Below are 22,700 nucleotides of genomic sequence, written 5' to 3'. Positions count from 1 at the left end.
CCCCCCAGGGGCGCGGCGCCCCCCAGGGGCGCGGCGCCCCCCGGCGGCACGGCGCGGCACGGCGGCCCCCAGCGGCACGGCGGCCCCCAGCGGCAGCCCCGAGCCGCGGGGCAGCGGGACAGCGCCATTTTTTAATAAACTCTTCGGACAGAAACAACTGAGCTCATCCAGGCATTTCCCTTTGGAACTGCACCCCACCGTGCTCTACATTTAAGGCTTAAACATTTCAGGTAGTTGAAGTTGCTGACACACTACATTAATAATATTCACATCCACTCAAAATTATATAAAATACAAGCATTTTATTATTTCCGAGTTCAACAATATTGCTTAGAATTACAAAATACAGCAATGTCTGAAATACTGAAGGTTTCATAAAAGCAGCAATCTTTCTCCCCTTCCCAGTCTTAGATGTCCAGAAAATTATTAAAAGAAAAATATTTACCACATTACATAAGTCACAGACCTAGAAACATGACTGTCAAGTCTGAAACCTGGTAACTTAAACATAAATGCAAATGGCAATTGGCAGGTGAGCACAACATTATTCAGGGCACAAAAGTAATTCTCTGTGCTGTAGGTATTCCAGCTTTTTGTTCTTTTTTCATTCCAGTCAAAAAGAAACACAAACCAACTGTGTTTAGCTAGAAATTTAGAAGGCAGACTGGCTTTGTGATGAACACATTAGTGCCTCTTTCATTAGCAGAAGAACCACTCCGGTGACAAGTGATGAACACATTTTTACACGAATGGCAAAACAAACCTGAAACAACATGGCGCAATTCAATTCCTTCATCGTGATGCATCTCCAAAGAAATATCACGGATTTCCATGTATGTGCTTAAATATACAAGTGCCAGACACTACAGTGAAATTTCAACCTCTGAAACATACACTCAGTGTATTTTGTCACAGTAGAAACTGTGTATTTACTTGGGTTGAATTTTGCTGTAATTCAACTATTTAACTATTTTTGGTCCCTGTGTGCAAAAAAAGCCTACTTGGAGCATTTCCCCCCCCTGCTCCCTTTCTTTAATTTGTATTTCAATGACAGATTGATTTTTTTCTTTTTAAGTGCATGACTTTTCAAGTAACTAGTCTACAAAAATCTATAACCAGTTTAAAATACCAAGAATAAATTCCAAGGAAAAGCTTTTTCACAATCAAAGATAACATTCTAAACTTTTTTTTTTTTAAAGGCCATATAAAAAGAAATTTATAGTGTATGGATTCTCACATTTATATTAAACAAAAAATTCCTATTGTACTCAAAATTAGTTTCTCAGCATATGCAAATTGTCTTCCCTTATCCAGAATACATTAGTTTAGCCTATAAAAATACAGTATGGACAAATTCTTTTCATTCCCTGACATAAGAATTCACAATTTTGACACAAAAATTGTAAACTTTTATTACATTCAAAAAACATTTCTTAAGTCTTTAGAATTTAAGTTCTGAGGTGTTGGCAGTCAGAGCTCTTGGTATACAGCAGAAGTACATTATTGCGGAGCCTTTATACAAAAGTAGCTTTCTAAAGTTAAGAGAAACTTACTCTTCCCATGTATTTGTGTTGCTACCAGGAGGAAAAGAAAGGCTTCCTGCTATGAAAGGTCTGTGTGAATGCATTACCCAGATGAACAATTCGGCCCTGACTTCCAGTGCTACTTCGCTCTACAATCACACGTGGCATCTGAACAAGCTGAATGGGACTCTTTTCATCCTTTAATGCCTGAGTAAGGTTCAGTATCTAAAAAGAGTAAAAGCAGGTAAGGTTAGGGTCCACAAATAAAACCGTGGTTATCATTTTAGATGCCACTCTTCAATCAGTTCTGTAGAGGACTATACTGCTGAATAAATTCATTTCAAAATATATCTATTGCAAGTAGGAATATTTTATTTATTTGGTAACATAAATACATCCTACTGCTGTCTACCCCTCCATTCTCTTCCTGACTGTTTCATGCAGTCCTCTTCAAATTTTCAGAAAATTCTAAGAGCATTTTAAATTTAGCACATCTCTTAAAAGCATTGCACCTTTAGTGAAAAAAATACCTGTAAGCAAGCCATCAATATGATTTAACATAGGATGTACCAGCAGTTTAGGTTACAAATTATTTTCATATCAGAAGATATGAAGCCATAAAACTAGCTCATACCAAACCCAGTGCTAAGACCCAAATTCAGCGCTCAGCTCCCAGGAGTCCGTTATCTTTCTTCCAAAACTTCAGTGCTCACAGACTGCTCTCATAACCTACTCTGTGTTCAGTGTTATCCTGCTGAAAACTGAGGCAACTATTCAATTTAGCTCTAGTGATACATTTGCATTATCCTTAATATCAAGCTTTTTTTCCCATGCACAATGTTCCTTTCTTCCTTGTAAGACTGATCCTCTGCTTCTTCTCCTCTTTATGGCCAAAGAACCCTAACAAAGTCTTTTGCATTATTTGCTGCAATTTGGTTCTGCTGGCAACTGCACTTGACATTTGCATTCTCAAAGTTCTAAGGCAACCCTTTGTAGATGTGTTACCCATTGCTTAGACTCCACATTCTTGAGAGAACTGTTTCTTTGGGGTTTGAAACCCTTCCCAAAATTTTTCCTACACCTCACAGAAATAGGATTCTAACTATGTTTGGTATCTTAGATTTAAAGACCTTGACTCTTCCATGCAAGATATGTTTCCCTACAGTTTCTTTATCTAGATTCTTCATTTTCTAATTTTTAAGGATGTATTTAGATGTTTTGGATATATTGCAAATTCATCCAAACTGAATGAACCCCTTAGCATGTGATCTGGATAGCCAAGTCTTCTATAATGTCCTGTAACATACTTTGGTTTTACACCAAAAACAAGTTTTAAATCCGTGCTAAAAGCCATTGTTTGCCAATGTGTTTCCAACTGCATCCAAGGATTATTCATTATCTACATTTCTTCCCTGCCTGAAAACCTGACATTTCCCACAGTGAAACACACTCTTATATAGTTAGAGAGAGGTAAACAAAACCCCAAAACTAAAACAAATATATGCTAAAATCCACCAGAGGGACAGTGTGTGAAGAAAGGGTCCAGATGCAGCCTTTATAGTGGAAAATTAATTCTGACAACCTCAGCTACATCACTCTCAATTATATCAACCATGTTTTTGCTCAAGTGTTTTGTTAAATAACAGATTCCTTGAAGCCAATTGTCTCATCAGAAAAAAAGCTACTTAATACAGCTTAGGATGCATGAGTACAAGAACCCACCTTCCAATGACTACACAAACTTCTCAGAAGAGTTATTTCAGATACAACTCCTATAATTCAATTTAGTAAGTAAGGTTTGCTGTCTTTTAGCTACCACACAAAAGATGGGATTATGTTTGACTAAGCAGAGCTGCAGTCTTGTGCGAGGTACCTCTTGATATAGGAAATTCTACAGAGAAAACATGGAATTAAGACACTGTAGGAATTGTCTTAAAACTATAGGTGTTGAATTTATGAACACTAAGTTTCAATAAATTCAGGGCAAATAGAACTATTAATTTGCCTAGTTCAATTGCCTTACACTTGCAGAAATCACTATTTTATACCTACAATGAACTAAATTTGTTCTTAGCTAAAACTTTTTCTCTAGTATTTCACACCAGTCAAATTGTAAAATAGGAGGAAACAGAGAAATATCCTCCTCTCTTAGTGTTTAAAAAAACCACAAAAAACCCAGAAAACAAAACAAAACAAGCCCAGCATTTAAATATGATAAAATCTCTAACCTGAAAATGGCTGGACTGTTTTGAAGTATGGTTTCAACATTTGATAGGATGAAGAAATTTTATTATTATTTATTATTACTTTCAATAATCATGTCAACCCTCTAAAATAAAGTCACATTTATTTTAATAACATAATGAAATAGACATCAAATTTTCCATCCAAACTTATGATTCTTTTTCATTTTTTAAATACCTGCTAAGAATCTACAGTTAAGTCCTCTCCATCCCCCACAAAAACAATAAAACGGAATTAGAATAAAAGCATTTTCTGTAAAAATAAAAAAAACAGCATAAACTTTCTGCTGTTTTATCTATCCACAAATAAGAACAAACTCTAGAAATTTAGTCTTCTCAGATGAAAATACCTTCAAATGTCGTTCAGTGTAATAGGAGTTATTTTTTGTAGCTCTAAAGAAAGCAGCTGAGGAATGATGACAAATTAAATACATAAATAAAAATGTAAAAAAGCAGTCTTACCTGCCCCCTCATAACAGACATCTGGTTTTCAAAAGTAGCCTTGTCAAATCCTTTGTCAGTCTTTATTTAGAAAACAAACAGTTTAGAGTAAATAACCCATTTATTTTTTGCTATATATTTAGCATGCAAATTCATCAATATCATAATATGCATATTCATATTTACTCACACTATAATAATTTTTGAAAGCTTCAAATTAAATGCTAGTATGAATCACAAAAAGGTCAATTTATTGCATCAAGTTTACATATGTGAAAATGAAGACTGTTCCACCTCATAAAATAAAATACATCAGTGGATACCATTTTGGGCATTGGTAAATACCAACAGGTATTATACCAGGCTTAATATTATCACAGGTTACAGTGCTCTTTCTCTCATGATGACTCCAGCAGAAAAATACTTCCTCCTTCAGATTTAACAATACTTAACTAACAAACCCAGAGGCATTTTGAACACAAATGAGTTGAAAATGCAAATGTAGCAAAAATGTGTTTCAGGATCTAGTTTTGACATTACAGTGCATTTTCATTAAAAGTTTAAAATATCCAATTCTTTCAATCCTTAGTTGGATTATTTCACTTGAACGTCTGACACAAATGTTAACAAAATGTTTTAGAGAAGAACACTCTTTACATGTCAATACTGTAGACAGTTTCAGTATCTTTAAAGTGAGTTTAACTTTCAATATGATCAAGATTTCAGCAGCAGCTTAGCACAATATATGCATATAAAATTAAGTATGTGAAAGTTATGGAGGTACTTTAAGTTATGTTAAATAGATTATTTCCCCACTGCTACAGTTTAAGTGTATACACACCACATAGGTATGTTAAATGCTGTTTTTACACAGATCTGTGATGTAAGAGTAAACTGGCTTTAATTGATTTTGTGAAACTTAGATATAGAATAATTAATTTATGTTTTCAGATGAGCTAATTACTATCAATTAACCACATTGGTGACAGTTTCCTTATAATTACATAAACCCTTTCTACCATGCCAGTGTTAAAGGTAAAATAGCACAGTATCCTGGCATTCAGCAGATAGATGGTTGTTCCATTAATGAATGTAACTGTCCCATTACAAGTATCAGCTACTTCAGTAACAGTCAATTCAAAGAAGCACTTGATTCACCTTAAATAGCTCATAAAGGTCTTCACAAAGGTCCTGTACAAAGTTCATATCAGAAAGGCGAGGAAGAACTAGGTCTCTGGTCTCCTGAGAGAAAGGAACTTTTGCTTGAGGAAGCCAAGCCCAGTGAAAGGGATCTAAAGCAGAAAAACAATGCACTTAATGACAAACAACCAAAAATTAAATTCTGAGTCGAGTCCTCTACCGCCTACTGCAAGTTCTCAGTAACACCCCTTTTTCCAAACATTGTTACCCCACACATCCCTTTTGGCTACAGTTACCAGAGCAGCTTTACAACTGCTAAGCCACTTTTTTTTTCAAACAGTGAACTATATTAAGCAATAAATATCTAGTTAAAGCAATAAGTAAAACAGGTATATAAATTAAACATGGTAAGCAACAGTCGAGGCCTTCCCTAGTTTAGTAAGGCAGTTTCCTTTGGCGTAAAGTAATAGCTGCAATCAAATAGAAATCTTTAAGGTATTTGACTCATATGGAAGAATTAACAAAGTTACTATTTTTGATATATTTTAATTTTTTTAAATGCCTTTTTCTAAGAAAGTTGAAAGAAAAGCATTCATAACTTTTCATGTAATTGCTATTAGACAACTTTTATCAAATTATATTGCAAAAGCAATTAATGTTACCAGATGTTAAACAAGACACCAAACTATTAATTACAGGAGCTGAGGAAAGCCACTAGCAGCAGGCCACCCCCTAAACTTCCTCACAATTGCCCACAGCCCTTTGAGGCTGACAGTCCAGCCAGTTTTCCCCATAGTTCACATTCGTATCTCACGTTTCCCTACAATACTATGACAGAGCATGAAAAAGTCCTTGCCAAAGTCAAGGAAAAAAAAAAAAAAAAAATCAGTATTCACTGCCCTCCCCTCAGTCACTGAAGCAGTCGTCATTAAAAGCTGCCTAGTTATCAAGCACAGTTTGTCCTTGGTAAATCCATGCTGGCTTCCCCATCACCACTTTGTTTTTCTTGTGCCTGAACACAACTTCCAGGATGATTCATTCCACAGTCTTCATGGAGACTGAAGCAACCTCTCACATTACTAAAGTGTTTCAAGAGTGATGAGGAAACTGCATTACAAACAGCATCAGCCAGCTGCCACTGTTTCCACTGCATCCCATCTACTCCTATGAACTTCCTTATCACCATCTTCCTTAAATGCTCCCTTTCTTCTGCTTTGGGGATTCATTCCCAGGGGCTCTACTTATGAGCTTTGAGATCCAAGAGCCAGACAGCAAATCTTACAAGTGGAAACTGAGGCTAAGTCAGCATTGACTAACTTGTTCTTTCTTATGTCTTTATGTCTTTGCTGCCCTTTTCTTCAGTCCCACTCTCACTTCTAATTTACCCAGTCCTTTCTTCTTGCTCTTTATGTCCTCCGTAGTTCAGCTGAGCTTCAACATTCCTAACTCCATTCTTGCACTTTTGGAAAAAGTCTCTATTTTTTCAGGGACGTCTCCACATCTTCCCTTTTTTTAAAAAATTTACTTAAATTTTGCATCCCAATTCAGTCAGGATTTCCCTGTTCAGCCATGCCAGACCAACTTGCTGCCTTTTGCAAATGCTGCTCTCTGGCTTTGAGAAGGTTATCCTCAGTGACCCAGTAGCTCTAATCATCAAAACCATGCTCTAGGGGGTGAGAGACTGCAATTTGTAAAAATAATGCTACAAGTTTACATTGACAAAACTATCACACACCTGTCCATCTGCAAAAGAATTCTAAAGGATCATACAAGTTTATTCTTTTTGATGCTGAAGTAAAGATAGCATAAAATAAGCAATAATTGCTGTGTCTTTAGAACAGCTCCAGAAGTGACTGTAGCCAAGAGATATACAGGACAACATCTATTTAGTATCAAGATAGAGACTGCAGAGAGCTCTGGGGGGAGTACTTAACCAGTCTTTTGAGAGCATAACTAGCCCAAACTTAACTACCAGAATTACCTGACTGGATAATAGCCCACAGAAATCACTGCAAGCCCTGTTGGGCTCTTCCTTCCTAATGATAAGTAGTCAGAGATGTGGCCATAACCAACCTCATTTTAACAGTATTTTCAAGCACATGGAAAATTGACTAACTAAATATTAACTTCTACAAAGTAAGCTAAAGATGAAAACAAGAAAAAACAACCTGCCTACTTGTCCACCTACAACAGTATCTTTCATTTTGAAATAAAAATTTGGCCAACAGAGGGACAACTTGCAAATCTTTGCAATCAAGTTATTTTCCACTATGTTTTTCAAGAAAACCTGTGTGAGAAACATACTGCTAAATTCTTCCAATTCCACCAGTACATACAGTACTAGGTTTATGAGTGTCCATGTATTAATATTGTCTAAAGGTAAAAAATATGAACAAGAACCAAATCATATATGCCATTGCAAAAATGGCATTTGTTGCTAACTTTCTGAAGAAGAGTACATTGTTTTAAAATTCAATATATAGCTACAGTGATGATTTCTTAGCTCCTTACTACAACAACACAAATAAAAATTACTTCTTTGGGAGTTACACTCCCAAAAGGAAAATGATTGAAGAATGCAGTACTTACATGCCCTCCACTCATCAGGATGCTTAAAAGGAAATGCTAAACCGTTGTCAATTGCAGCAATTTTAATAGATTCTTTAGTTATAGTCCATTGACTGTCCTACAGAAGGAATATTCAAGAAGTAAGTGATATTCACGTGCTTACACAAACAGCAAAACACATTAAAAACACTAAATAATACACTTTGTAGCTTCACTGGTTAAATTCAACTTAAACAATATAAAGCAGTATCCAAATAAATTCCACCTTGTGTAATTTCTTACTCTACTACCATTAAAGAGAAGCTCTTCCCCAGACACAAGATAGGCAGAGCACAAAGGGATGAAGAAATGTACCTGAGCAACAGTGGACATTGTTACTCTTATTATAGCCCAAGCTAGTAGAGAAAAATACAGAACAATAAAAATAATTTCTAGCACTGTTCTACCTAGTCTAATCAAAATAGCTTTTCCACTCATTTTGCCTACAATAATTTGTAGTTATATTTCTTGAGACCACGCACCAAGATTAAGGATATGCCCTAAATCTCCAGCAAGACCAAGTTACAAAATGAAACAATTTAAAGAATATAACTTTCAGAGTACAATTCTCTTACCTTATCTGACAGATCAAGTCCATCATCTTGTTTTTCGTACCTGACTAACCAGTTGTCGTTACCTCTGTCTTTAAAGAGGAAAATGCATGTCACAACATGTCATTTATTAAAAAATAATCACCTAGAGTGACATACAACAATATTGTAAACTGACACTTTACCCATGGAGTTAGACAAAACTGTTCAAAAAAAGTTTTTCCCATCACATGTGGTTTAGTTTTACTGAAATGTACAGGCAACCAATTCAGTGGAAATACCAAATTTACCATGTGTTCCTAGGTATGTATTACTTCTTTAGGTTCCCCAACTGGCTGAATATGCAGCAAAATATCAAAAAGGCTGAAAGAAACTATCTTCATATGTTTTATGCAGAAAGATTGGTTGTGGTGTGCATTTTTCCTGAGGAAAACACTATCAGACCCGGATGACTTAATTTGTAAGCTTGTTTTAATAGTGATGAGGAAATGGAGAAGGCCTCCAAAATTGTAGATAATGTGACCTTTGACTACATGGAGAAAACAGACTCTCCGAAGATGGAGAAGGGGCAAAACTGAACAGAAGGGCAAGAAACTGAAAATGCCTACATGGTTCAGACAAAATTGTGAGATTAAACACTCTGAGAAGGTCCTTCAGACAGAGAATGACTGCACGGATTTGTAGGACCTTCTCCTACAAATGGTGCTCCCTTCAGTCTAATCATCATCATATTTTCATGTTCTATTATGATTAGATATATTAGATGAAGGTAAAATCATCCATGTAATGAGGTTTTGCATTTTGAGAATTTGCTTCACAACTTAAAGAATGTCAAAAAACAGCTAGCAAGTATTACGTTCTTATGAAACTTTCTTTCTAGTTTGCTTCTAAAAAGAGAATTTGAGAAAAGGAAAATAAGTTAGACCTGGTATGTCAGAAGAAAAGCAAAGATGTCTACCTCTGCCAAAACAGAAAAGTAAATATTTTAAACATAACACTGCCTTTGAATTCCTGAAGAAGTAATTCACCTACACAGGTAATAGAAGAATCCCAGCTCGTAACTGATAAAAACAAGAGTGCAGGAGAACTGACAGGTACACATTGCAGTGGTGCCTCAGTGCCTACAGAATAAATATGAACTGTTCTAAGCTGGTGTGAAACTGCTATTATCAGCTCCAGTTTAGAATAAAAGGAATTGTAGTCATGCCTTTTCTTATGTGTCCTGAAACCTCACCATCCTTTATCCTAATCGGGGAAAACAGAAAATGGACTATGCACAGAATTAAAGCCCAATGAAAGCATTTGTTCTTGACTCCTCACATTGCTCAAAAATAGTGAGCAACAATCAAAGAGTTGTTTGGACTGTTTTTGTACTGCAATATTTAATGCATTAATCCAAAGTAATTTTTTTTTTATTTAAATTGCATCTTTATGGCCTTCAATCGTGAGAAAAGCATCTGAAATGCACTAAAATCCTTAAGCTCCAGCTTTCAGGCAGCATTGCTTTCTGCCTCACAAAAATAGATAAATACCAAGAGATACTAACAAATACCTGTATTTCTGATGACATAATCCAAGATAACCAGTCTTTCAAACTGTGACTGAAATTCTTTCCTTGTGTTCTCAGGTAAAGGATCAGCTTCAAACTTCCTGAGCCAGTAGTCAGCTTCCTTATATCCTTCAACAAATAGCTGGAAGGAGCCAACCTAAAATGTTAAGAAACTGCATTTGGAAAATGCACATGGGTAGACCACATAAGTAATCTCAACATTAACAGAAAAATTCATTATATACTTTCAAAGTTCAGAGCACAGGAAGTATGACACTAAAACATTAAATTAAATAATAAATAAATTTGTCTTTCATTCCTATATTTTTAAAAAAGGTAAGAGTCAAATCATGTGAGAATGGGTTTCTGGGGGTTCTGGTGGTGGTTTTTTTTAAATATTTGTTTAAATACTCAGTGAGTTTACCAGGAATAAAATATAGCAAAGCAGCTCAGTGCAAATGAACAGTTAGTATTACAAGAAGTATATGAAACAGAGAGAAATAAGTAACACCTGTTCTCTTTCATTGGAAACACTTGTTTCAATAGATCAGAGAACATTGACTAAAAATTACAAGAGAAAAATCTTCCTCTCTGTAAAGCCTTAAAACTTCACTAGAAGAACAGCAGCATTAACCACTTTCTTCAAAACAGATGTTTTTTGCAAAAAATAACTGAAATACATTTCCCAAAAGAGTCCAAGGAAGAACATGAGAGCTGGCATAAGCTCCATACATATGTGAAAGGTGCTCAAGATTGAAATTCAAGAACTTAGATTTGAGAAATAAAATGCAGATAGGTAAACTCATAGCATGTGGAATAACCACGCTCATAAAAGCTTGTACAACTCACATCACGTGGATCTAAACTGCTGGGAACTGCCACACGTGGATTACCCACACTGTACGTAACCGGTGTTTTAAAAGCTTAGGATTAGAACACTGTAATGATATTCTGGGGATGCAGTGAGGCTCATTAGGCAAGAAAGATGTGAGGTTTTTAGTCAGTGTAGTCTTCACATAAGACAAAAGGGAGAGAGGAAGAACACAACAGCAGGGTACTCAGAAGAATAAAACAATATAAAATAAAAAAAAAAATCATTAAAAAATTTAAAAATTAGATAAACTGCAGGGAAAAAACAGACTGACAACATCAAAACATGACACTGAAAGGACAGGTAGAAAGCAATCAATAGAGCAAAAGTGAGATTTATAACAATTAATATGTTACTACTCCAGCAGGAAATTGGACTGTTAACTGAAAGAAAAAGTGAAAAGATCATTAATACAGTTCAAAAGAAGGAATGATGACAGAGTGGATACATGTTGCATGGAAACAGTTGTATCAAATTTCAGACAGTTTTCAACAAGCAGCAAGTTTTTTTCTTTTACCATTGAAGCGACTTATAAATGCCCTTTAAAAAAAAAAAAGTTTTATGTAAGAATCAGGAAGTGCACAAATTACTTATTTTTGATCTTACCTTAGGAGGTAGTCCAATTCGATTAAATTTTTTAGCAACTTTTGGCACTTTCTCTAAAGCATATTTTTTTCCTCTTGACTTTGCACGATCTATTGCACTGTAATTAAAGGTCTCACTGACAAGCCAGACAACCTTAAAATATGAAAGTTATACACAGCTCAGAATTCTTCATTTTTTCAATTGTAAATTTACAGTTCATGTTATCCTCAGCTGTATAAAAAAATTAAAAAATAAGAAGCAAGCAGCAGGCATTTTCAACAGATAAATTTTACGTGACAAGGTGACTATTCTCTATTTTACATATCCCAAACAAAAATGGAAATTTTACATGCTGATTTTTGCAACTGGAATCTCACCAAAACGTGAGGCACAAAAGGTATCGGAAAATGTTAAAAAGTGGCTCCAAAGAAAAGATTCAATTCAGATCTCAAAATTATCCATTAAATCAAAAATCACAGTCACTTATTCTACATCAAACTACTGTGCCTTTGTACTTGCAATAGTTTATAAATTACTTATAAATAACAAATGATATACAAGGCTATCTACACAACCACAGTTCAGACACTGACAAATATGTTGGCTTTTTTTTTTAATTCAGTAATTTACAGGGTTTAACTTTTACCTTAGTTTTAGGTACAACTCCAAGCCCCAGCTTCTCATCCACAAGACAGGCACCAGCTTCAGAGAGATATCCCTGATTTGGAACGAGGCAGCCTCTGCCAAAGCAGCAAGGACAACAAACTTTGTGAAAATATTTGGTCCATTTTGGATTTAGATGTCCATAAGGCTCTTCAGATTTTGGTTTGAACACTCCAATAATTTTCTAAAGTAAATAATATAAAATTAAAATATGAGCACTTTGAGTTGCAAAATATTAAAATTAGTATTAAAATTAGTTATTTTAAAATATTGTTTAAATCCTATCCAATGCATTTTACAGTTGCTATTTTTAGATGGTGAAATAACACAACTAATAAAATTGAATTCCAAATAAATTTATCATGAATTGCTTCTTTAGGATTAGTGTAAATTCAAAATAAGCTCTTCATAAGAGAAAATCCAAACAAACATTTACTTTTTCAAAACATTTTGTCAAAACTCAAAAGGACTGCATTTTAAAACATATACATATTTATCTTAAGTTCTTAATAGAACACTAAAAATCAACAATTTATTTTCTTTAAATCTATTTTTCTTATTACCCTGAATTTGATTGGATCAAAATGACCATCAGCCATCATTTACATTAAAGACACAGAGTAAATCCTGAAATTAGTCAGAGCCCTGTGTCCAATTTTAAACAAGAAATCAAGAAATCCGTTATTAAACTGGAAAAAGCTGGAAAAAAAAGGATAATAAGCACAAAATATGACAAGGTTAAAACCCAGCAGATAAGCTGCAAAAAAAGAAATCCTTTAGAAACTTAAATGCAGCTCGAGACTGGAACAGACAGCCAAGTTCTGCAGTCTCCAAAACAGGGTGCAACTAACAAAAGGTTAGTTAGACATTCCTCAAGAGTTTTGTTAAAAACAATGCTGCTCCACAGCACAAGCATTAAATTGGCAATTTCTCAAGATGCCTTCTACACAGGGTTCTGTATTTGTATTTCTCAATCCACTGGGTTATTACCACATTAAAATATATAACCTTTCAATTGTCTGTGATAAACTTTGGTCTAATACATAAAGTTCTCATAATGACTCTTCAGTAGCTCAAGTGGAATGCTATACAAATGCTGCATCTTCATCCTCTCTCACTGGACAATGGCAAGTAAATCAAGTTCTTTATGATAAATACTTAAGGACAACTGTTTAAAAAGCATGTTCACATATTAGTATTAGTACTAGTGAAAAAAGTGAGTATCTCTATAAGCTAAACACTATCTCCTGTTGCATCAACACTAAAAGCTGATTCACACCCAGGTCATGAACATGTTTGCTGGCAGTCAGAAACCAGCAGTATTCTTCAGTAGCTTTTGATTCAGCTGCATTTGGGAGAGGATGTGACCAGCTGGTTTAGCTTCTAGAGATTTTTTCAACCAATGTTTCCAAGACAATCTTGCTTTGTCCGAGATTGCCCAAGACTAAGTAACTATAGAAAACTTAATTCATTCAGTTTGTGAACAAATACACAAGACACCAGGCATTAATAGCATTGTACGTCTCATCCATCTATTTCGATTAATTCCAATTAAATACAAGGAAAACTAAGTTATAAAATACTATTATTTGCATTCATACTATAAAATCAGTGTCCTATCAACAGAGTCAGGCAAGAAATTGACAAGAATTCCCTTGGCTTTGGTATGCTGTTATCTGTGATTCTAAGGTTGCATTCAAAACCTTTGCACTGATAAAATTCGACTTAGACTACACAAATGCAATAAATAGTCTATGTAATGTGAGAGGCCAGCATGTTTTTGATTACTTTACTTTTTTTTTAGTTTTAAATTACAGCATTTGCAATACTACTTTAGTCAAAATCCTAATGTTGGGTTTAGAATCGTTAGAAAGTTATTTAATTTTTTCCTATTGAATCACATGTATCTACCTTCTTAAAACAAAGCTAGCAGCTTTGCTTTTCTTGGAATCATTGTGGTGTATTTAGAAGTACATGCCAAACCTTTAATTGTCTCTTCTGAATCACTCTGTGGCTAATAGTTCCTAGTAAGTGCCCATTTAATAAAGGAGCTTAGCTCATTCTGTTACCAGCCTGGACTGTACTGTGCTATACAGCCAAATCTGGATATGGTTTCCAAGGTTCTGCTCAAGTTAGATTTTTGCTAAACTTTGCAGAGCCACTGCTGCTGAGGACCAGAGTAGAACAAAAAAGTTCGATAGAACTTGTCTATAGAACAAGCTATCAAGGCCATTCTTAATTTTGCCAGTCAAAATGCATTTATAGACTGACTTTATTAACACTAGCAATTAGTTGAAACTGTCAGGAACGTATTGCAGAACAATTTGTAACAGACACCATGTCTTTTATTTATTGCTTACACAATGAACAACAAATGCAGACAGATTCAAGCCTTCTGTCATAGTGCTGCTTAAGTACTGAACTCCATTTCACTATGCAACTATATAACTTTTGCCAATAAATGCAAAAAGCTAATTTTAGTTATGCAATTTGAAGTTTATCTTTCTGATAGGACCAAATCAGCACATAAAGTGACCTAATGGAAACAGCTTATTTTATCTGTAATTTGGTATTCATTTTGGGCACTTCAGAAGGTGACCAGTAAAAAGGCTTAGCACATCTTTAATGAGCACCTTCCCAGAATAAGAAAGAGGAGATTACTCAAGAGGAATAGGAGAAAGCAAGTGACAGAACCGGTCTGAAGTGGAATGATGCAATACTCAAACAGGATCTGAAATCCATTCTACATATGAAATTTGCACTATTGACAAAATGAAGTTTCATCAGACCTTTAATATGGATAGTAAACATAGATAAGCTCTAGAACAAAAGCAAAGAATAAAAGCAAAATTTAAAGTCTGCTAAGCACTCAGCATCATAATTCTCACAGTCCCATATCTGAAATACTGCCATATTTTGCAGCGAATTTTTTTTCTGAACCATATAAAATAAACAGTCTTCTCAATCTTTGCTTCTCCTAAGTACTTATATTCAAATCAATGACCTGCATAAAGGAGGAGGGCAAGTCACTACTACAAACTTAACTAGGAACAAAAACAACACAGCAAAAGAAAAGTAAAACCAATAAGAAAATCACCACATAAGAAACAAGGAATAATATGGCCCATGCAAAATACTATGGTTATATTTATACTAAAATGATGCACAAATACTCTCTCACCATTGCCATGGCTCAGTGAGTACCTCAGGCATTTGCTAGTGACCAAAAACCAGCAAAATCAATCCAGATAAGCTTCAGACAAAACAGATTTGCACATATGGTATGATTTATTTTCCCTAGTGATTTCTCTAACTTTCTAAGCATAAAAAAAATCTTGATTGCACAGCATTAAGAAAAACTCAACATGATCAGTTGTAAAGCATTTTTAGCTTGACATTCTAGAATATTGTATTAGATACATCATGCACAGAACTTTTGAAAAACTATTGATTCAAACCAGTATTTGACTACTTACTTTTTCCCTATTGCATATTAAATAAGATATAAACCTACTTTAAAAAGAACATGAAGTTTAAATACATGTATATAAGCACACAACCAGAAAATCTACAAAGATCTAAGCTATTAAAAAAAAGAGAGTGACCTGAAGATGGAACTCTGAAGAAGTTTTTATATTTACAGCATTGCATGTGATAGCAAGAATCCCACAATGTAATGGGCTATTACAGGAAGATATTTTTTCCTTCAGGTTTCAAAAAGAAAGAGACCCTCCTTTTTATTTTCTCCACCAGAATGAAGGGGAGCATTACTAACAAATGTTCCTGGAACACAGACATATGAACTGCAGTTTTCAGAAGATTTTGAAGGGGTGGTTCTGCCACTTTCCATAAAAATAAAACCATAAATTGATGTATTTATTTACATTAATGTCAGGTAACTCTATTAAAATAAACCAGAACCACTTATTCAATAAAGTGTAAAAACTATCACCAGAAAATTGCCATTAAAACAAACTAAACAACTATGAAAATTAACTGGCAAAACAGGAATATATTTTCTAATGACCAATAATATGACTAAAAGTCAAACAAAAACCATTCTACCTTCTAAGTGAAAGGGAAATTACTGTTATGGGAATGACAAAAATCTCGAACATGCCCTGAAAACCTAGGCATTCAAAGTGTTCCAAATTCCATTTCCAGCACAACTGGGATCTTCAGGATTAATGAACACCTACATCTATCTAAGAGCTAAAAGCTGTTGATTGAGCTTAAAATAAAATCATATGTGACAAATTAACAAAAGCTGAGCATTTGGAGGTCTTATTTTGTGAAACAGGTGAGTAGTAAAGTATTTCTAATTTAAAGAAAACAATGTGAAAGTGTGTCTGAGACATCATTTCCTCTTACTAAATAATACTAACCACATGTTACTTTTTAAGAGAGAGATTCAGGTAATTATTACTTCTGTCTCAAAGTAACCTTAGGACACCTCACTGACAATCACTATTCAAGGTACCATTTACCAAGTACAGAAGGGAAAAACAAATCTTGCAGAGGGGAAACCAAATCTTCCAGCTAAGATTCAGCAGACAAGTACAAGTTAAAAGGTAGATTTGATGATATCACTCTTCTTGCCCATCTACCAATCATATACAAGAAAGGAGACATGACCTAAATAAAGGGCTACCTAACATGAAAAGAGAGAAAAATATAGGAGGCTTAGCTAAAGAAACTTAAACCATACTGAAATCAGGAGCTCAGTTGGGCAAAAATCAGTTAAAACACACAGAGAACAAGATTCTGCACAAGGGAATTCCTGAATTGTTTTGAGATGTTAGAGCCCCTTTTATTCTTTCAATTTTTCTTTGGTCCACATCATTAAAAACATGATAAAACTGCAGCAGAAATAAGTTATTTTGCCTTAGCTTATGCAGCAAGACATAATTAGAAATCTAAGTATTACTTGCATTGATTTTTCCAAAATAAATTTTGACATACAATAACTTATTAAATAACTTATTTAAATTAATTTGCATCTAGATAGAATTTTTGAATTTCCATTTTCAACTTGCTGCTGATGGTGTGTCTGACTTTGCAGTAACATGCTCACCCCTTTTGGATCCTTAGCAAAGTAACTCCCACTGGATCCTTGAGAGATTCTTTCTGGAAAAACTCCACATTCTATCGCTTGCTCTGTTCTCAGAATAATTTCTGCAAATTCGGGATCATCTAAAAAAATATTCATATCTGCAGTATGTCCTGTATGCCCTGAAAAACAAGAAAACAACCAGTCTTAAGTGCAACTTGTACTACAAATTAAGCATAAGCAAACACACTGATAAGCCAACAGCCTTCCCTGATGACACCCATCCAACAGCAGGCTGAAAAATCTCATCCATTTAATCAGTGCAAGCTTTTCCACTGATTTATCCATGTCTAATCAACTTTTTGTTTCAAGTAAATCAGCCAAATCTGCAAAAACAAATTTGAGACTGCCACTGCTAAGTGTTTAAAATTTTCAAGGTTTTCTCTTTTTAATATTTATTTATGAAACAAATATAAGGGAAAAAAAAGTTCAAAGTCACAAAAGTAAAAAAAGCGTGAAAGATTTTACGTTTACTTTTGTGTCCTGCCCATTACCCACTATTAGAATAGTATTGTAGTATTCATTTAGGAGCTTGGCTAACATGTTTATTATCTGCTAAAATGCAAGGAAGTTAATCCACTGAATAATCTGCTACATGTAGCACTCACAAGCAGCACCAACACAGCAGGGACTACTGCAGGCCAGCACCATTCCAGCCTTAAAACACTGTAAGCAACTTGTAGCATTTCTTTACCTACAGCCCAGAAGTCAGGTCTGGGCAGACATTTGTGCAAACTCTAGGAATCTATGCAAACATTTAGAAAGACAAGTAGAAAGGAAGGTGCCAGAATACTACTGACTTTTCAATTTTTAAAATATTTCTTCACAAGTTTTGATGCTGTAGATTATTATACCTTTTTTAATGCTAGGATTGTTTCACACGTCCACTGAGTGCATTCTAATGGGCCTGTGCATTAGGGCTCATTTCTGCATTAACAAACAGTACATTATTCTAAATTCATCATTTACAGATAAAGTTGCTTTGTTCCCATTTCAGCAATTATAGACATTTAATATACATCCTTCTGGAATGACAACCAACACAGAAACTATTCTAAAAAGATACTCAACAGTTTGTGAAGCGTCAAATAAACAATTAAAAAAAAAAAACACTATTTTTTTTTTGCAGCCCAGGACAGTTTTGAAGCTTTTTAGAACATTTGCACTTGCTTGCACGTACCACTTAAAATAATGACATGGACTCGAAACAAAAACAGTCAAAAAACATTAAAAAATAGGAAAATCTTAGTATAAGTTGGCAACAAAGAAGAGAAACCTTGAAGCTAGCAGCAGATCATTCTTAAGAATCAACAGCCACAGCCCATTAGATCAGAATCTGTTTTAACTATTTGGCCAACACTGCTGTGATAAACTACACTTTAAGACTTTAGAGTAGGACAACAAGAGGGAGGGAAGAGGTTGAAAGGCTTTCCTGCCACAAAGTACTTAAATGAGTTACGGAAATAAACCAAACTTATTTTTACGGAAGAAGTCATTTTAAATCAGTGGTTCTTGTTTCACAGCCAAGCCTCAACTATCTCTACACATCTACATTACCTCACACAACTGAGCTCCAACCAGTACATATTTTTGTCAGTGAAAGCAAAATCAGAGTTGTGCATTACACTGTTACCAAATGAAGTGCAACATCCATGCTAAGTCATTCTGCACAATTATCTTCCAGATGAAGAAAACCTACAGATGAACTTTGTATCACATGGATTGCAGTTGACTGTGTGGAAGACTCAGAGGTCATTTTTTAATTTCTGTGCATTTATTCTATAATCTAGAACCACTAAGTAGTCTCACTGTCTGAGGAAATTATTCAACCATGTCTTTCTAACATAAAAGAACTTCATAAAAAATAAATTAAAACCAAAAAAACTCATTACACTTCATGCTGAAAGAAGAAAAGATAGATAACTTTTAAAATTCATTATTTGTTCATTATTGCTACTGTGCTACTAGGAAGCATGTTACAACAGTGATGTGGCTGTACAAAAACATTTAGCTGACAAGGAAACTAGCAGTTTTAAGGAGTTTACCGACCCTCTCCGTATGAAAATAAGCCATATTAATCGAAGATAGTATTCACTGCATGTGGCAGGGTTTGGGGGTTTTTGAGTGAGTTTCTCTTTTAAAAATTATTTTAATTAACTTTTCCACTGAGAAAGCATGTTATGTCACAACTTATTCCTAGTACAGTCTCTAGACTTACAATTATAACAAATAAAGGTTTCTCTTGCAATTACTCTTGAAAATTACTCTTAATAAACTCCCTCTAAGGAGACAGGGCTCACACACTCAGTCAAACTACCAAGCTTGAGAACTTTTTTTCACATTAATTTGGACAAGGCCCAAGTTTGTGAAGCCGCTGTATTGGAATGATGAAGACTTGCCGAAGAAGATACAAATGCTATCATCCATGTATGCACCTCAGCCTGTTCTTCCATCAAGTTAGCATGACACAAGCTAATCTAAACTAATACACTTTGCAAGAGTAACATGAACTCCTTCAGCACTAAGCTAGATTTATACTTTTTAAACATTGACATGATTAAAGGTAGTCCTTTAACCAATTCCATCTTCTCCTATTCAGTCTCCATTAAGGAAACACTGTGTTGCAATAACACACAGGAATAACATCTGGTGCATGCTGGTTCCACCTGACACATGAAATAATCCTGCACCTTCAAGGGTTACACATACAGAAAAGGTAAGGACAAGGAAACAAAGGATGAGATGCTTTAACCAATATCAGTTCTGAGATTTTCTTACACACTTTTGGGGCAGATTCCAAGTAGTACTCTGTATTCACCATCCCAATTGCTTCAGTGGTGCAAGACCTGTGGCTCTAGCCTCCTCTCTGAAGCATCAACTTCTTTTTAAAGTTTCTAGAAATACTTCACTTCAAGCACTATTTAGCAGATCTTAAGTCTTGTAGGAAAAAGGCAGGAAAACTCTAACATTTAATGGCATGTTTATATTACAGGTATGGACTACACTTGAGACCAGTGCTTAAAAGACAAGATTTTTCTGTCTTTATAGCCAAACAAGTAAAAGTTCTCTGTAGTTACTGAAATAGAATTATTAGCACAATTTCTTTTGCTAAACTTGATGGGGAGGGGTTGTTTTGATTTTTTCCAAGTCCTCCATTGTTGCAAAAGAAATAGCATTGCCAGTCTCTGGCAAGAAATCCTACAGTATATTTACAACAGCAAAAACAAAGAAGTGATAGAACTCCACATATTTCTGTCAGGAAACCCATCCTAGATGTATACTTTTATAGAAACTTGCACAAAATCAGAACACTTGAAAGTTTAAAGAAAAGAGAGTAAGCAATAAATATCATGTGATTTATCACTTTGCTAGTATATTTAGAATTAGATAATGGGGACGCTTACATCTGTTTTCAAATTAATAACAAAGTTCTTGCATTTCTGGACTTTCACACTGTATTTCTCTCTTCAAGAACTGATTTGAAAATACAAAAACAAGATACATTTTCATGAAAGCCAAAAATATGACAGTAGAGCCCACATCTAAAACTCTTAAAGCATGTGATGGTACAAACTGAGCATATGAATAAAACAAAGAACAAACTGACTTGTTTTTCAAGATGAAACTATGGGGGTCACAAAAAAAAATAGTGGGATATGCAAGTCAAACTGAAAACTTGACACTTCGCCAATTGTTCAGGAAGCAGCAGCCAGTCCCACCACAAAGCAGTCTTTAAAACATGCAAAGCCACGAGTTTCAAACAACATGACAGAAACAAAGCAAGGCCCAACAAAGCAGCAGCAGACAGAGAGCGGGGAGAAGCGACAGTGGAGACACTCATGAAAACGTAAAGGAGTTCGAGCAGGCCTGCACACAGGGACAAAGCAGTGGAGTTTCTACCCGTTTGCAGCATCTTGCCTTCATTACCAGTCAGCGAGCCCATACGTCTAGAGAGGTCAACACACCTCTGCCCCTCACCGATGCTGTGCCGTCGGACACGGCACAACGAGCGCACTTCAGTCCCGACAGGTATTGCTGTAGCCTCGCTGGAAGGACAGAGCGAGGCAGGGGCCGCCTCTGCCCCCAGACCCGCGGCCGCCCTCCCCAAGCACAGCGGCGCGGCCCGGCCCGACCCGCGCGTCCCGCCGAGCGCGGCGGCCCCGGGCCGTACCTGCGGCGGCGCGGCGCTCCTTGTCCCAGGCGGCGCCCGCTCGCCGCCCGCGGCCGCTACCCGACGCCCGCAGGAGAGGCTCGTCCTCTCCGTCCCCTTCGGGCCCCGAGTCCTCCGAGTCCTCCACCTCCTCGAGCCCCGGCTCCCCACACTGCCGCACGGCCCCGCCGGGGGCGGCTCTCGCACTCTGCGGCCCCCGCCGGGGCAGCTCCGCCTGAGGCGGCGACGGCGGCGGCTCCACGAGGAGCAGCAGTCGCTCGTCGGGCTCCTCCGCGCCCGGCTCCGCCATGGGCGGCCGGGCCGGGGCCGAGCGCGGCGGGAGGAGGCGGCGGCGCGGCCGGGCGGGCTCGGGGCGCTCCCGGGGCGCTCCCGCCGCTCCGGCTGCGGCTGCACCGCCCCGCGCGTGCGCGCGGCCCCGCGCCCGCCCCGCCACCTGCCTTAAAGGGGCCGCGGCGGCAGCGGCAGCGCCCGGGGCTTCTGCGGGCCAGCGACCTGCCGGGAGCTCGGACGGCAGCTTTCAGCGCTGGACGTCCACCAAAAACATCCCTGACACTCGCCTTAGTTCTACACCTGGAGCGAGCTTGCCTCTTGGCCACCACTTGCCGTAGCCACCTGCTCTCCCTTCCCAAACTTTGCACAGCATCCAAACTTCCAAAACGAAGCCTAAAAACAGCATAAGAGAAAACAGTATGAATACATTGCCATAATTGCCATGTTCCCCACTATCCATGCGTTATTAACTGAAGAATGCGAATACAACTATAACCCCGACATACTGCATCAGATTTTAGCCTGGATGTGTTCTCCCAATCCGGTTTATTGAAGAGAGGTTTTCCTCAAGTTTTGGTGAAATATGAGAGGAAGTTACATGCATTAAATACTTGCATAGAATTGAGATTACAGGTTATACTGGGAGCAAATCAGTTCTCAGCTAAAAATAATAATTGTATATGGTTATTATTCATTAGTCTCATAGTTAAGAGCATGGTATAAAAACTTAACCTGTGCATAATCTGGATTACAGGGGGAAAAAATCACTTTTCTTTGTTACTGACAAAATATAACCTTACTGAAATACTGGATTTATGTTTGTTTTGTTTAGGGTTGCCTGTCAGCCAGTGGACTTTGGAATTAAGCTGAGTGTCATTTACCTATGTAACTACTAATATCTGTAATATTTGATAAAATCTGTTCACACTTGCATTTCTGTTCCTATTTCTTTCTACTAAAAGTGAACTCAGTCAAC

At 36.5% G+C, this 22,700-nt stretch overlaps 1 protein-coding gene and 1 long non-coding RNA gene across 2 annotated transcripts; one reads left to right on the top strand and one right to left on the bottom strand.

Moving 5' to 3' along the window:
• Nucleotides 1-282: 282 nt before the first annotated feature.
• On the bottom strand, nucleotides 283-21,826 carry PI4K2B (phosphatidylinositol 4-kinase type 2 beta). Its single transcript, XM_068188812.1, has 10 exons — nucleotides 21,455-21,826; nucleotides 17,248-17,405; nucleotides 12,157-12,357; nucleotides 11,532-11,663; nucleotides 10,058-10,211; nucleotides 8,530-8,597; nucleotides 7,937-8,033; nucleotides 5,366-5,499; nucleotides 4,229-4,288; nucleotides 283-1,748 (listed from the first exon to the last, which is right to left on the bottom strand). Exons 1-10 carry the CDS (start codon nucleotides 21,741-21,743, stop codon nucleotides 1,575-1,577), a joined length of 1,467 nt encoding a protein of 488 aa, XP_068044913.1. The 5' UTR covers nucleotides 21,744-21,826; the 3' UTR covers nucleotides 283-1,574.
• Nucleotides 2,734-10,193, top strand: LOC137473092 (uncharacterized). Its single transcript, XR_010998603.1, has 2 exons — nucleotides 2,734-3,310; nucleotides 9,386-10,193. It is a non-coding gene; the product is annotated as an uncharacterized lncRNA (long non-coding RNA).
• Nucleotides 21,827-22,700: the final 874 nt, after the last annotated feature.

Source organism: Anomalospiza imberbis, chromosome 4 (genome assembly GCF_031753505.1).
Source record: "Anomalospiza imberbis isolate Cuckoo-Finch-1a 21T00152 chromosome 4, ASM3175350v1, whole genome shotgun sequence".
NCBI lineage: Eukaryota > Metazoa > Chordata > Aves > Passeriformes > Viduidae > Anomalospiza > Anomalospiza imberbis.
Note: the sequence above shows the minus strand (reverse complement) of the source record. Positions and strands in the feature narration are given on the sequence as shown.